The sequence below is a fragment of the Stegodyphus dumicola genome, chromosome 12, assembly GCF_044657685.1.
Source record: "Stegodyphus dumicola isolate Sdum_Otavi_A_Nest chromosome 12, ASM4465768v1".
Lineage (NCBI taxonomy): Eukaryota > Metazoa > Arthropoda > Arachnida > Araneae > Eresidae > Stegodyphus > Stegodyphus dumicola.
The window spans coordinates 61,912,510-61,928,917 of record NC_140779.1 but is presented as its reverse complement, the minus strand read 5'-3'; the positions used below and the strand labels follow the sequence as shown (position 1 = coordinate 61,928,917).

Genomic DNA, 16,408 nt, shown 5'->3' with positions numbered 1-16,408 from the left:
GCAGCTACACAGAAAAAACAAGAACCTTTTCTCTGTAAGCTGAATTTCTAAATCATGGATATTCGACTGAAATCCAGGTATATGTCTCAAAAATCACGATTTCCCATTTCCTAGGAAATTCCCATTCCTAAAATTTTGCATTTCCTAGAATGCTTTTATGTAGGCAACAGGTAATGGACTCATCCAGTCGCCCCAAGAAAGCAAAACTAAATGATGCAAGCCTCATGATGAAGAAGAAAATACCGGAATTCTCCTGATCTCTTACATAGTAGCGCGCCTAGTCCCTAAATATCAGAAGCTGGGTTCAGATTCCAGTAAGATGCCAGGTCTTTATAATTTTCATTTAAAATTCATGGCCATTTAAATTATGAGAAATCTTCGTAACTTTTATTATTAAGAAGTATTACATCCCCCTGAGACAAAACACGCAGATAAATATCCTTTTATTTAAAGGAATTTCATTTTTGGCAAATTTATGAATTCAAATCTCGGAATTTCGCAGTTGTTTAATTCTGATTTTAAACGCTTTCAATAGCCATATAATATTTAAATGAGTAAAATCGCGAGAGAAGAAAATGCAAGTTTCCGCTCATATGGTAGCTCTAACTGGGATTTCATAAGTAAACTATTAATATTATTTTAGCCAGTCTTGCGATATTGTTATAAGTTTACTAAATCTGTAAAAAGCTTACAGCTTTAAATGCATAAATAAATAGTTAAAAAAAAGGACAGTTGACTATTTCAGTACTAATCCATGCAGAATAGCCATTTAAATATGTTCTTTAAAAGCTATAGAATGTTCTTGACTCTTTCTATGATTGTATAAAATCTAAGTTTGTCGAATAGAAGCCGAACCAAGGACCTGCAAGCTCACAGATCGGCATTCCGCCTGTGAGCTACCGAGGCCTTTGATTAGTTACTTTTAATTTGCAATTTAGGGCTTGATTTTAAGTGCTTTTTATCCGGAGTTGAATTTGATCACCAGTTTGATGGGATGCGATTTTCCCATTTATAATTGATGTTATCCATCAAAGGAGGTAAAAATAAAATTAAATGAAAAAACAACTTTTACGTAGAATGTTTATTCTAGTAAGGAAATAGGCCTCTACTTACAAAGGTATAGCATACAGTTTTCCCCATTAAAAATCTACAAGATTTAAACTTTTAGTACACTTATTTAAGGTTGTGTAAAATAACTTAATTTTTCATTTGTTGATTCCAGACGGAATGTCAACATCAAATTTATCTTGCGTTTTAGGAAGAGTGTAGATTAATTAAGAATTTTATCATAATAAATCATCATTGCTATACGTAGAGATTTTATTCTATTAATGCAGAGCGCGAGTTAATAGCTACCATTGAAGCCTCTTTAAAATTCTTCTGTCTTATTTCAAGCTCTTTGAGGAATAAGTAAATATATAAATTATAAGAAAATTCAAAAGAAAAGAGTAAAAATACTGGGTACTCCAGACTTTCGTAAATGTTTACCTTATTTTAGATTTTCTTACATGTGAGAGAATTTCTACAGCCAGTGCATTTTATTCGCAAAGCATCCAACATTTGACAAAAATCAGTCAGCTCTGTTTTGATAGCTTTGGAGAAATCCCTGCCTTCACAGTTTTCCATTAAATAATCCCTAAAAGAAGGGACACCTTTCCGAGCAGTCGGCAACCTTTTGCTAGGCAGTAACGAGAAAAGGAGCGACTTTGTGGTCTTTCCTCTCTTCCTTCCATCCCGCTGCTCCACCCCCCGTTTGATTCTCCTCCATCCCCCTTTGCGCGGGAGGGGGAAAGGGGAACTCGCAGAGAAGGTATTGGACGATTCCTGACGAAGGTACGTTCAGCATAGCTTGACGCGATTTCATCCTAAAAACTCTATTCAAGCACTCACCCTGGAGGCAAGAGCATCCACAGCTTCGGGAGCTGTTTGTTTCGGGGTGCCGGTCTTTTCTTTTCTCTTTTTTTTTCATACTTTATTTACTTTTTTTTTCCGGAGCGAGAAAAAGATTTTCGACTGCGTGCGTCAATTGCCCGGCTGAATCGTCGTCGCCCGAAGCGCGGATTCGAGACCGTCGAAACTGGGCCATCGTGTCCGAAAAACTGGACGCTGTCTGATTGAAAACACTTCCAGAACTTTTTCAATCTTTAACCCGGGGTCAGGAGAGTGCAGTCACGAGGGCCTTCTCTATGAATAAATTGTCGTCTCCACAGCATCGTCTAAGCCTTTCATATTTACCTAAAGGAATCTGATGAAAAAAGACTCTGGACTTGTTATTCAACCCCGTTAAAAAGTGTGTAATTAATAATTCGTGGATCATTATCGAATCATTTGTTTTCCAAACTGTTTGAAGTTTTCTCCGTGATAGTGAGAAGAATATCCTAACTGCCAAAGTTTTCACTATTTGTGATATATTTATTTAATCTGTTCTTTGTTGTCAACTACCTTCTGGGAGCGAAAACATTTCAGTGTTCGGATTCCCAAACATTTAATGGTCAGTCCCATCGTTTGTTTATTGTTCTGCTGAAAGGGTGATCACGTTGGCCGAGGTGCAGATCTTGCCTGAGGTGGGGGTGGATACCCCCCGGGAGACGTGGGAGATGTTGATGGCTCAGCTTCAGCATCAATCGGACATGGTTTCATCGAGGAAAGGAAAGGGTCCTCCGACAGAGGGGGAAGGTATGTCCCCCTTTTCACCTACGCAAGCCATAGCTCCGAAAACTGGAATCACCCGCTCTCAATTTTCTTTGCCTTATGATTCGGAGGTAATTATAAGTTTATTTATAATTTAATATATTTTAATCATGCATAAGTATTTATAAAACATTGCTTTATAAATTTACTCACATTATTTCATAGATAAAAGGATTTGCTTACATTATTTCATAAATAAAAACTGTGCGTCCAAAAATTTGCATAAATATATATTCTGTTTAAAATTATTTTATGATTTTATATGCCCCCAGCTTTGCTTTCATTATTCCAAAAATAATTTGAAAGAACAAATTATTTTTAATATCTTTGTAAGAAATAGTTTTCAAATTTATATAAACCTTTTGTTTAAAAAACTGGAGCATTAACATTAAAGCAGATTTTGCCGATTTGCGGAAATATTTCGGACAATTTTTGAATTCAGATATTATTTTAAAATTAACTTGAAATTGATTTTACACAATGGGCAAAATTATCTTTATTTATCTCTTTAATATCGATGTAAGATCAGTTATTCTGAAAATTGCTTTCTAGTGTGTCTAGCCAACCTAATATCAAATCCATTGTTTTAGAATTATAAATAAACATTGATTGTTAAGTGTCTATGTAATTTTAAAATAACTATCTTCGAAATTATTTTAAAATGTATGTCTAATGAATGATCTTAAACTCTAGTCATTAAATACACGTATGTGAGTAATTGTAAATAAAAAAAATCATGTAACTAAATTTAAATTATTTACGGCATTTTAGGTTTAATTTTTGGATAGTTATTACTTAATTGACGATTTTTTATTATCATTTATGTGATTTTCCACCGGTTTAAAAATTTATTTATGATTCGTATCCAACTATGAGTCTTCAAATAAAAAATATTTTGTTACGCCTCAAAAATAAATTTTAAATGCAGAATTCTAGTTAAACAATTTCGGTAAATAACAGTTAATATTAAGCTAAAACTTAACTATTTATTTTTTTTAGAAAAAACGCCGAGTGCTCGGATTCATCTACAAGTGAAGAATAAGTCCGATCGCTTGTTTATCATTATGATGAGAATACGATCAATTCATCAGTTATTTGAATTCTTAAAATTTAGAACTATCTTAAATAATTTTGATGCAAAATGCTCGAGAAATAAGTTATAAATAAAAAAATATCTCACATATATTTGTATACGATTGTCTTTTTCATTGTAAATAGGATCTATAGTTTCCCTTAGAAACTTTTTACTAAAGATAATTCTTGAGTATAGGGTTGCGTTAAATTATTTATCTATTTCAGTTACCTGTGTAGTAACTTTATTAACAGCATTTTAATTAAGAATGACTAAATCAGATGGGAATAAATTTCTATCTGATTTAATCATTCTTGATAGAATAAATTACTTTTATATGTAATAGGAAAATCTGTCAGTCTTAAACATTAATTAACTTTTATAGTAATCCATAATATATCTTTCTATTAAATGCTATATTTGTCTTCAAATATTGGTTTGAGATTTAACCAGTAAATATGTTATAAGAATTTTAAATTAACTCATTAATCAAACGTTATTGTGCTTAATTTATATGATTCCGAGTACGTTTGATATTAACTTTAATTAAATCAACAACAAATACCTCGTATTTAAAAATTTATTAAAATAAATAAAAAAAAATTATGTCGGAGGTACAGAAAATTAATTAGAATTCTTATTCAGAAGAGAAATATCAAGCACTTTTATTTAGTTATGTTGTCATACAGCTGCAGCGTATAATAATTGCATGATGTCTATTAGAATTTCTTCATCATAATATTAAAAACTACGTTACGTTACGTACTTGTTTGCCTCAGTTACCTCAGAAAAATCTTCCACGTCCTCTTGAGCAATTTTGTAGTAGTAAATGGTATTATCATAATATTCTATAAAACCGAGGAATAGATGTAATAAACGTAACAGTAAAGTACAAATGCAGTGTAATGCGAGTGCAGTATTCAACAGTAAGAACCTAGTACCTAACAAGCATAGCAATGTAAGCGTTAGCGCAAACAGAATAATACTAAATATAAATACTGCATACGAGCCTTAACATATCTCAACAGCGCAACAGAGCGTTGTAATGGGCAATTTGAGAGCCTTTCGTTATGGGACAAAAGAAATAATTTTCTAAATATGAATCAGTGTTTAATGAGCTTGAGGGATAGTTCATGTAAGCGAGGATTCCTTTTTTAAAAATTTAGATTAATCGTGACTGCCTATAAGAATATTATTCTACTAACTAGAGAATAACAACGCCATTTATAATAGATAATTATTTAATTATTATTCGAGTCAGATCAATGGAAATAAAGTCCTAGGTTCCAGATGTATGTTTTAAGATGCTGAGAAATATTTTGCTTTTAACGGTTAAGCAATAAATTTCAGCAAGCAATTAGCAAAGCAAACTGCTGTATTTTAAAGAATATAACTTGGCAGGTGCTTTTTGTTGTACCATAAATTTCCCTGTGCTTTCTGGCTCGTATAGCATCGTTAGGCAGCCGGTGAAAACCAGTTCTATTACATCAACATTCTTTTACTACATATACTTTCAAAAATAACTATTAAATTTTATCTTTATGAATCTAGACGTATACTTTCAATTGCGAAATTTTAAATGAGGATCATTGAAATTTATGTGTTACCATATTCGGAAACTATAAATAAATCTTTATTTAGTAGCGAATAGCCCCGTGTGTCATGACCTTAGCCGTGGTCCAATGGTTAATATTCTGGCCTCCTTTGTACAATTCTTTCTGGAATTAAAATTGCATTCTTATTAATTAATTCAGTATCAAGGAGTTATCTGAATAGCTGCAGAACTTAACATATGGATGGATTAAATAGGCCATATGTTAAGTTTACTATTTTAAGTGTTGATAATTTTACTATAAATGTTCATATGTAACATATGTATCATATATATCGTATGTATGTTACATAGACATACCGATTCTTTTAACTACTTTGAAAGGTTTAACATATGTATTAAAATACAGTTTTCTCCTGCTATCTGTACGTGAAAAAAAATTTATGAATACATTATTAATTATAATGTTTATTTATTTATATGTAAGATAAAAAATATGTTAATTAAAATCGTATTTGGTTTTCAACAGCCGACTAATCTCTCTTTTAATTTGGTTAAATCCCCTTTGCATCCTAAAAATAGTTATTGCTTATAATAAATCTCTCTAAACTGCGTAATTTCAATATTAATCCATACCATATAACTCTCGCACAGCGCTCATAACGCAGATGTTTCCATAACGGTTCATCTAATAATGATTTAAAATTTGGAAATCAAAGTTTAATTTTAACCAAATATGTTCAATCGACCTCGACGCGACTGCTATTATACCTGTGTATCAACGCTGCTTTTTTTATGTTCACGTCATCAACTTGTAATTCATCATATATGAAAGTGTACATTTTTATCAGAAGTAAATTTTTTCAAGATAAATTAGGTAGGAATTCAAGTTTACAAGACGGCCCTTTTTTAATTGTAAGTTTGACTACCCGTTAATGTTTCATAATTTACATGAACAGGAGTTCTTATGTACAGTTCTACTATTTTTTTTTTTTCAATTTACTGTCTTTTTGTAATTTATATGTTTTAATTTTAGTTTGTCTATTTGCACAATTTTTTAAATTTAAATTAAGTTTTTATTCTCAACAATATGAGACAACCTGAGAAATAATTTTGAAAAAGGAAATTAATTTAGAACGGTTTAGATTCTTACAGTATCGAGAGGAACGAAACATGTTATTTAGCACTCATTAATCAACCGGTTTAATGTTTTAAATACTTACCCCTTAACAAGTTCTGTTTGAAACATTAAATAAAGGTGATTCATTTATGATCAAATTTAAAAGAAGAAGAGTCTGTTGATTACCTTTTGGAACACATTTAATGTTCGTATGCCTAATGTTCATGACAAAGACAAAAATGTATAGCTTTTTATTGCATAATTGCACAACTCACAAAAGTTTTGCTCCATTTCTTCATACCTACTTTCAAGAACTCCTATCTCTTTTTAGTATTTTGTCGAAATATTGTTTCTCTTCGTGTTTGCTTAATAGTTTTGAACTCGGCTTTAAAACTCAGAGACATGTTTTCTTGCTCGCTGAAGTAAAGTTTCAAGAAAAATAAGTGGCTTCTCCAAAAGATTACACTATGAAGGTTTTATCACCGCTTGATTGAACAACAAGAAACTCGTGCGTATCAAAGAAGTGTGACTTTGATCTGCCTCGAGTACTGAGCTATTTGATTTACAAAGATAATATTTATTGTCTAGGAATTCTTTTTAAAAAGACCATACCTCTCCATTCTTTACAATTTGTTCAGCAATCGTAAAAAGAAAGTGGTCTTCGTTGCGGAATTCTTTATTCACCGTGTATCATTTGACCTTTAGGAAGTAAACGGGAAATTTAACCCAAGTTTTGGTCATTATTATCTCAATTTAGTTCGGAATAATAGTCCGATTTGATTTGATTTATATTTTGATGTGATAAGCTATTTTACATTACGGCCGTAGCAATTTAAAATTTTTCGATGCATTAGAGCTCTCAAATATATATATGGAAGAATAGCCTAGTGAATTACTACCGTATTCCTGGTGAATTTCTGGTACTTTTTATACTAAATTTTACCGTCCGAAAATCGAGAGGGGAAAATTATGCAAATAATTTAAATTCCGAAGGATGTTGTTACAATAAGAACGTAACAAATGACAGTAGTCGTAGATAAACTTCAGGTAACTGCCACAATATTATTTCTTTAAAAAATCCTACAAAAATACGTAATAATATTAACATTGCAATATCTAACATGTCCTTTTTAGTTCACATTTTTATTTTACTTTCCTATAACTTGAATCTCGCCGGTTCTTATTGTTCTCTCTGATAATTCTTAGGCCTCATGTCATCTGCAAATAATCAGAGAAGTTGAATGTGCAACTGACTAATCGAAATCGTAAACTAAATTTCAGTTCGTATTTGCATCTGTGTGATATGTCAGTTCTTATATCAGGCTGACATAAAGTTCCATAGTAAAAAGGAAATTTCGGCGGATTTTCGCAGATAATTTGCCAGAGTTTGTTTTTGTTAGCAAGACGAAAATAATCACAATGTGGACGAACCCATTTTAAAATTTCGGGGAGCTCGTTCTCTGAACGCATTCAGAAAGGGAAAAATTACGCGAATATTTAAAACATTTTCAGAACCTACCTCCAAAAAACTAAGATGAAAACACCTGAGGAACTATGATATACTAAATACAAATAATTAGTAAATACTTTACTGCTACTTTACTTTGATTTTAGTTGAAAAAACTCGAAGTCAAAATCGAAGAAATTCAAGTAAATTATAAATATTAGTCCTTGAAAATAAATATTAGTGCTTGAACAAAAGCAGACTGCAGTCATATAAGGAAATAGAAAACTAAACTCACACAAAATTCTGTACAAATGACTTTATGGAACTATCATAGGGAAATATTTTGAAAAAGAATTTAATTTGAAAAATGTAGGTTATACTTGATGTCTCGAATAAAAGCTTTAAATTAAAAAGCGTTTTAAAAAAAAATATATGTGTACAAACGGAAGCTATTAAAAAATCATACAAATATTTCGTTTTTTATCTTAGACAGAAAATAATACTTTGTGCTTCCATCTTAATATTTACTGTTCAATAAAATTAAAACCTCAACTGTAAAAGAACGCGTATTTGTCTCAGGCAACTCTTCTTAGCTTAAAGGACTATCAATTTCACTTTGTCATTTTGCGTCGAAAACTTTAAATGTCCTTTTCACTTTTCAAATTGTTTCCACCAAATATTATCGCCCTGTGTTATACTTAAAGAAAATAAATAATGTAGAATCTATATAAATGTATATAGGTTTCTCTCATTGTGGTAATACAACTGTACCTAGAGCCATCAATTTTTTGAATAAATCCTCCACCGAATGTGGGCATTTGGAAGCAATAATTTGGAATTTGTTTTATTATCGATTTCATATTTTGTAACACTTAACGAATTTTATTAAAAGGTATCAAAAATGTTTTATCTATGTCACTGCCATGCTAAAATGAACGTTTAAAAAATACCCCCGAAAAGTTCAAATTAAATAATTCTGAAATATAACTAACTTCGTTTCTTTATTGAGAAATGTCATTTTATGATAGCAAAGCTAAGCAAACATCTTATGCATTGAAAATTCATGTAAAATAAAAACTTGAGATTTTGAAGATGCAGTTGGTAAAAACTAGAAGATATATATCAGCGAAACCATTGTAAAACAAACATTAGAGAATTTTCATAATTATTAAAATGTGTGATTCGAAATTTATTAAACTTCAAATCTTCATATATATTGCACAGTATTCAGCTTTATAATTTTATTCGTGTTGTTTTAATTACTTTTTAAAGTCTCTTAAATTATTTTGCTATTTCAGTTTAAATTATATGCATTATTCCCCGCATGTCTAATTTAAATTCTAACAAAAGAAATTTGAGCTTCAGAAAAGTACGTTTCACAGTCAACGTATCACATTATAACTCGAAGCTCACAAGAAAACAGGCTAAAAACTGCTTTCGGTATTTTAGATTGATTGATAGCTTAATTGTAAGAAGAAAAAAAAAAAAAAAGAAAGGAAGAAGAAAAAAACCCCATATATTTTGTAATTTCAGAAATTATAATTTTAGTTGTTTTCAGTATAATTTCATATAGAAACTCGGTTTTATTTCAATATCACACATTTGTATATAAAAATTTAATCTAAATCTAAGACTTTATTCTTTGCAAATGTTCATAATGAAATATAAAGTCAAAATTTTATAATAAATAGTAATTTTTTATTCCCTGAAATTTATTTTCTTCGAAAGGAAGTGATCACGGAATGTGATGAATAAAGAAAAACTGTTCTTGAAAAATATTGATTGGTGAGATTCTTTTATTTCCAAGAGGAAAATAATTATGCTGTAAACTATCGATTGCCGATTAGCAGCTTAAGTATCAATAGTAAAGTAATATGATAAAAGTTACCATTATTGAATACTTTCAAAATGAAGAGAAAACGAATTACATGAAAGCTACGAAAAGTATTTATTGTGCAATATGAATGAAAAGAACAATCGTTTTAATTTAATTTTTGTTGCATCGCTTGGTAACTTAATAAAAGCAATTAAAAATCTTAAAAAGAAATGGTTCTTTGATTAAAAGTAGAATAACAAGAGTTATGATATGTGATTTCCTTCTAAATAAAAAAAAAATTGCAAAAGCATATTAAAAAAAACACAAATGAAGCTTTAAATTTCAGATAAATAATTATGTCAAGAAGAAAAACGGTACAAATCACATTTATAAGTGAATGTACTTAATTATGTTTTGCAACGAATTTACCAACAGTTATTTAAAAGATCAGTGTAATTAATAAAAATTATATGAGTTAATTATGAGATATAATATACCAAAAGTGAGACCAACAGGCTAAATATAAATTAATTAAATAGTCAATCCGTTTAAGAAATGTAATTGTAAGGAATTTTCTCCCTCCTTTCTTCGCGCCTTCTTGGTGTAATGGGAAGCACGTCTGGGTAGAAATCAGGAGATCGAATTCGGAAACGACATTGCTGACTTCATAAATCAAAAATCTGTAAATGAATATTAAAATATATAAAAAATTTTTCACTAGATTCTTTCGGAAATTTTATACTAATTTAAAATATTTTAGATTTTGTCACCTTTGAATAAGAGTTGTCTCTTACCTAATTACTCCCATGAATAAAAGTGATTGTTAGTTGAATTAAACTATATGCAATTATTAGTTTTAGCTTCATCTAACTAACTAATGTGTAATTTTCCCTTATATTCGTTTCAAAGTCCTACTACTCGTCAGGCTTAAGATCCTTGATAAAAAGCAGTTAAGTTAATTTTTGAGCTACCTTAACAACCTTAATGCTTACGTTGTATTTTATTTTTTAAAGAATAAGAATTGCAAATGTTCTACATCTTTGATCTACCAGTGACGTGACCTACCTGGCGGTATATTAACGATTTTTCGCAATTTTATTTTCCTTTGACACGCAGAGCACGTGAGAACTATTTGTTCAACCCTCATGTATTTGTTGTACACAGTTAGCCTAGTAATCATAGTTCCCTTTACTTTTTAATACAAAGCGGGGAAGAGACTTTTACATATCGAGCGAAAACACTTTCCTTCTTGTATATAACTGACGTGTGAAGTACAAAAGCTATACAAACTTATGTTATGTATAAATCATTATAAATTTAAGAAACTTGTCTTTGAGACAAATTTATGGCAGTCGAATGGGTAATTATGTGTTATAAATAATATAAAATATTCCTTTAATACTTAAGGCAAATATTTTTATGTCCAGTTTCTTCTTTTTCCTCTCTTTTTGCGAAATTAAAAGTATTCAGCACTGTTTCATGATATTCGATTGTGTTGCTAAGAACTTAATTTAACTATTAGTCCAAAGGGCGTTAGCCCAAAAGGGCTATTAATTTCGCTTTGGCATTTTTCGTTGGTTCACTATAAATGTCTGAACCATTTTTCAAATTGTTGCCACGAAATATTAGAGCCCTGTATTGTATTTAAAGAAATTAAATAATTTAAATCTAAATTAAGAATCTGCATTTATGTATTTTATGTAATATGTATTTTTCTTGCGTTGCGATAAAACAACTGTTCTTAAAGCCATCAAATTTTGAATAACGTAATCTTCCACTCGAATATGAGCATGTGGAAGCCCAAATTTGGAATTTGTTTTATTATCTGTTTCATATTTTGTAAAACTTTAACGAATTTTTGATTTACAAACTCAAATATTTCAAAGCGAGCAATGGCAACACTATACAGGGGGGAAAAATAACATTTTTATCTCCCTCGTACACGACTGTGTATCGGAAATTCTAAAGGTAGGCTCATTTTAAAATTATTTTGCGATATTGCCGTTGAACTGAATTTTATGGTTCAAGTGCGAAGAACATGGTATTTAATAAATAAAGTTAATACAAAAAACGTTAAAAAAACACCGCTTTGGGTGTAATGTAAAATCTGAAATCTTTCAGATTTTTATTTTATTTTTATATTTGGTATTTCTTTTAAAATATGTATTGATTTAAAGCTGCATGAGTTATAATAATCTGCATTTTATTTCAATACTAGAATCAAAGGCACGATCACAGAGAGCCACATTCAAACTTAAAGACCAAAGAGAATTTGCGACTCGTATTAAGTATTCTGGGAGGTGCGTTTATACAGGAAACGGCCATCGTATTTTGCGTATGTCCAAAAAGACGTTTCACCACCTTCTGAGGGCGATTTTTTTGAAGAACCGTTACGAAAGGCTAAATTTTTCTCACGGCTGTTAGACATCTTAAAAGATACCAACCCATTTCATTGCCAAACTGGAACAGAACAAAGACTTGTATTCCAAAGAAATCGTACGGAAACGTGCTAACAAAAAAGAAGTTTCTGCATCCGGTGTCGTTAAGCTCTTCTAACGGACGCTTCATGTATTAATGGCCGATACGCATGCCAGTAACTTAGAGAGCTCAACATAGAAACGTGCGTGCAGTTTTAATATTCTCTTTGTTTGTTTCATGCAGTTGTCTGCCTCGCGGGGGTTTTTGAATTTCCTCTTCCTCTCACCTTTAATGAAACTTGCTGGTCCGCCGACAAGACCTTGCATTTAGAACTGATTTCTCTATAGATGACTCTTACACCGTTTAGATCACACTCGTTGACATTAACCCATTGTGCACGCTCTAGTCTAATCTCTTATCGAGGGTGTAAATGCAGTTATTTAAGTCAGTCTTCTGTGATTGGTGATGCAGGTAAGGAGGGGATTGTTTATTTGCTGCAGGCGAAATGGGATATCGTCTTTGTTTCATGGAAGATGCGATGAATTCTTTATCTGAACTGGTAATCGCATCTGAACAGCTCGTTGTAACTCGTTCATTGTAGCTTTTGTGTTTGTTGACATACTAGCTTCGTTCTTCAGCGATAAAGGCTATTTAAGTGAAAAATTAAAAATTTATTTTGCGAGTCTTTGACATTTATGATACTTGTAAATTCGACATCGATATTTGTAAAGTATTGACTCGTTGATATTAAATAAATAAGCATGCTTTAATTTAGCCGTATTTAACTGTAGAATTTTGTTTTCTTTTGTTTGCAGAATTTTCATTTCGATAAATCGAACTGAATAACGAAAAGCAGAATTCTAAATTAATGTTAATTTTAAATTTTTTTGGGTCCCTTCAGTTCAACTTATCAAAGTTCAGTTGTATTCATAAAGCCACAGAAGCTCTCAATATTTTTAATAAATTAACATATTATAATTCTCTAATTTTTGTAGCAAAATAAAAGTGCCTTAAAAAGTTCTCAAATTAGGACATGTATACTAATATGACTAATATGATTTTAATTTATGCAATTATGAATTTTTGCATAAATTGTTGTTTCAAGGCAATATAAGATTTGAATAAAATATTCATTACTTCCGAAAACTAAAAAGTTTCAAAATTAAAAATTTTCTCTGTTTTGAAAGTATTTAAATAAAATTATATTTTTCCTACTATTTTTAAAACAATTATTTTAATTTGTAATGATTTCAAACATTTCGCATTGTTTTGCATTCAGTCACACTTATTAGAACTAGCAATAAATAATGTAAAAGTTATGGGATTCAAATTGATATTAATCTGCTAAAAAATCTATTATTACCCTAATTTTTATTCTGAAAAACTGTACTCTACATTACGTGATAAAATTGTCTTTCTATATTATAATTACCCATCTTACGAAAGAAATATTTCGAACAATCAATCTAAAAACATTCAGAATTTTCCTAAATATTATTTATCAACGAGTTTAATATCTGTTAGAACTATAATTTAAATCTTTTCTGTTTAACTCAATTGAAATACTGACTCTTTTAATTTTAAATATTGACGATCCTCAAATAAATATGAGAGTCTGAGAAGTTTTATATCTAAATAAGAGCTGTGTCGAAGTATTAAAGGGCATTCTAGTTATACTGCAGTGAAACATTAACACATAATTTACCCTTCAACTATTTTTCAAAACCAACGGAATGCCAAATAAACAAAATTCTGCTACTTATGAAAAACGCACAATTACTTAGTTATGTACTACATGAAGTAACACCTAATAAGGAAAAAAATTTAAAATAATTGACGATGATTTAAAATAACAAAAAGCATGTAAATTATTTTTTTTAAATAAGAATATGACCTGAGGAACTATTCCTCAAAATGTACTCGCCATTACAAGAGTATCAAGTGTTGCACCCGCCATGTTACGATGGCATTACAGAAACTAGAACAGCAATAAAATTACCTTCCATTACTTCACGTTTCTTAGAAATTCTAAAGTAATCGAATCAACTAATTATTTATTCTGCCCATTTTATTACTTAACTGATTATTAAGTTTCTTTACGCTTCATATTTTGGGTCTGAAAAGGCGGAACAATTTCATTTTTATGAAAGCGACCTCATTTCCTACTTTTGCTTTAAACCACCGTCTGCTCCGATTTACAGATAACTTGACGTTTATGGCTTTTAAAATAATTTAACGAAATCCCATCCTCAAACCACGACCTGAAGATTTTTATTTTGTTCACTATTTCCGTACCTTTTCAGAGCCTTAGCACATTTTGAATTAAAAGATTATTTTTATCACTAATGTAAATTAAATAATTTTCCTTAGTTTATCGCACATTTAAATAGTACATTTCTTATCTATTTTTTCATTTAATATTGTGTGACTAATTCTTGAAGCGATGCAAGAATGGAAATGTATTTCTTGTAGGTCAGAAGTTTCTGAGAAACTTGTGACCTTCAAGAACACATATTTCCAAACTAATATTTTTTTTATATTTCTCTTAATAAACAAATAATCTGTCATCTCGTAATATAAAAATATATACAAAAGTCGAGGATAAATTTTGATGTATTACCTTAATTAATTGATTAAGTAGTTGCCTCATATTACGTACCACTTGCAGAAGACTAGATTTTATGTGGTATTTTGAAAGCCCTTCCAATTAGGTTGCTTGAATTCACAAAGTTACAGATGCCGGCTGCTAATTTTGCCTATATGAGAATAGTACACGGATGTTTTAACCTTGACGACGTAACCTGAATGATGGTAGCTCTCTACATACGCAATATAACCAACTACTCATTTCGCACTTTTTTTAATCCCCATCAGAAACCAGATCTACTCTAATGAATTGTGATGGAGGAATCTTTAAATTGATCAAGAATTTTAAAATTGTTTTCAATTAGTAGAATTTGTTGTAATACCTTGGCTTTGACTGGGAATCAAATAAAAAATTTGGCTTGGCGAATCTACGGAAGCCAGCAAAAGGCTGCATTACATCAGCCAGAAAATTTGCTTAATTCAGCTAGAGTTAAGTATGTTTTTCTTAAATTAATTCAATCTGAAAATAGGGTGTAGCGTCATTAAGTATCTTTTGAAAGCAGAGAAGATGCAAAATGAGCAATGCCCTTCGCCGGAACTCGAAACACGAACCTCTCGAATACGCGCCGAGTGTGCTGGCCATTAGACTAAGAAGGCGGGAGAAATACTTATATACTGCTCCTTTTATAGGGCGACTGGGGATTAGGAAACCCAAATCCTGGCGGTGGAGAGTCATAATTAACCATCTTTTTAGTTCGGGCACCACTGCAGAGTCATTAGGTACTTTTTGAAAGCAGGAGAAATGAAAAAGGAGTAATGCCCTCGCCGGGACTCGAACCACGGAAGTCTAGAATGCGCGCCGAGTGTGCTAGTTATTACACCACGAAGGCACGCTAAGAAGGCGGAAGAAATACATTATAAGGGTTATCTGAACTGAACCACATGATATGAGTATTGATAGCGATTTTAGCAAGGTAATTTAACCACACACGAATGTCATGTTCTTCTTTTTATAAATATGGTGTATATGGTATCAAATTTTGTTTGAGAATTAGTGGTATATGATTAACTACATCCATTAATTGATCATCCAACATAAACTTCTTTTATTACTGGCGTGGTATGTAACTGCGGATTGCCACAATTTCTAGACATGCCAATTGTATTTTTATTTTATTTTATTTCGTTTAATATTGCAATTAAAATTCAAAATTCTGTAATTGAAACCAAATTTTTTCCCAATGGCGGGCACTAGCTGTATAGGCATTGACCATGACTACGGCCGGTGTCGAAGCGTTGATCACTTTATTATGGAGAGATCTTATTGGTGGGCCATCGTTGCCACCTGTAAATAGACAGACAATTTACATCCATGCCTCCTGCAGAATTCAAATCTGGGCCATTTGGTGAGGCAGTCAGAATCACTAACTTGTTCCCGTTTGCGCGGCACATTGAAACCAAATGTATGAAGCCAATTTTCGAACAGCCGTATATCATAAATTGGTATATTACAATATTTTAGGTTCAAGATAAGTAAAATGTTTCCAAAATTTCGAAGCACTTAAGAATCTTCAAATTTCATAGCTGCGTTATTTTTTCTTTTATTAAAGTTCAGATTCTTCGTGGTTTGAATTCGAAAAGCATTTCCATAACTATAACAACCATATATCTCTCTCATTTTAAATAGTTTCCTAGAAATTTTACGT

At 30.9% G+C, this 16,408-nt stretch overlaps 1 protein-coding gene across 6 annotated transcripts in view; it reads left to right on the top strand.

Moving 5' to 3' along the window:
* The window catches only part of LOC118191712 (transcription factor AP-2-epsilon-like), a 357,763-nt gene that overhangs the window by 228,793 nt on the left and 112,562 nt on the right, over nt 1–16,408 (top strand). The window contains exon 1 of one of the 6 annotated variants that reach the window (XM_035362547.2): nt 1,814–2,762. The exons of 3 other annotated variants lie outside the window; for them this stretch is intronic. In XM_035362547.2, the coding sequence (XP_035218438.1) occupies nt 2,598–2,762 (165 nt within the window). In that variant the 5' untranslated portion in view covers nt 1,814–2,597. Of the gene's footprint in view, nt 1–1,813; nt 2,763–16,408 lie in introns of those variants that run through there. 2 more of the 6 variants (XM_035362548.2, XM_035362549.2) reach the window with 2 other exon arrangements.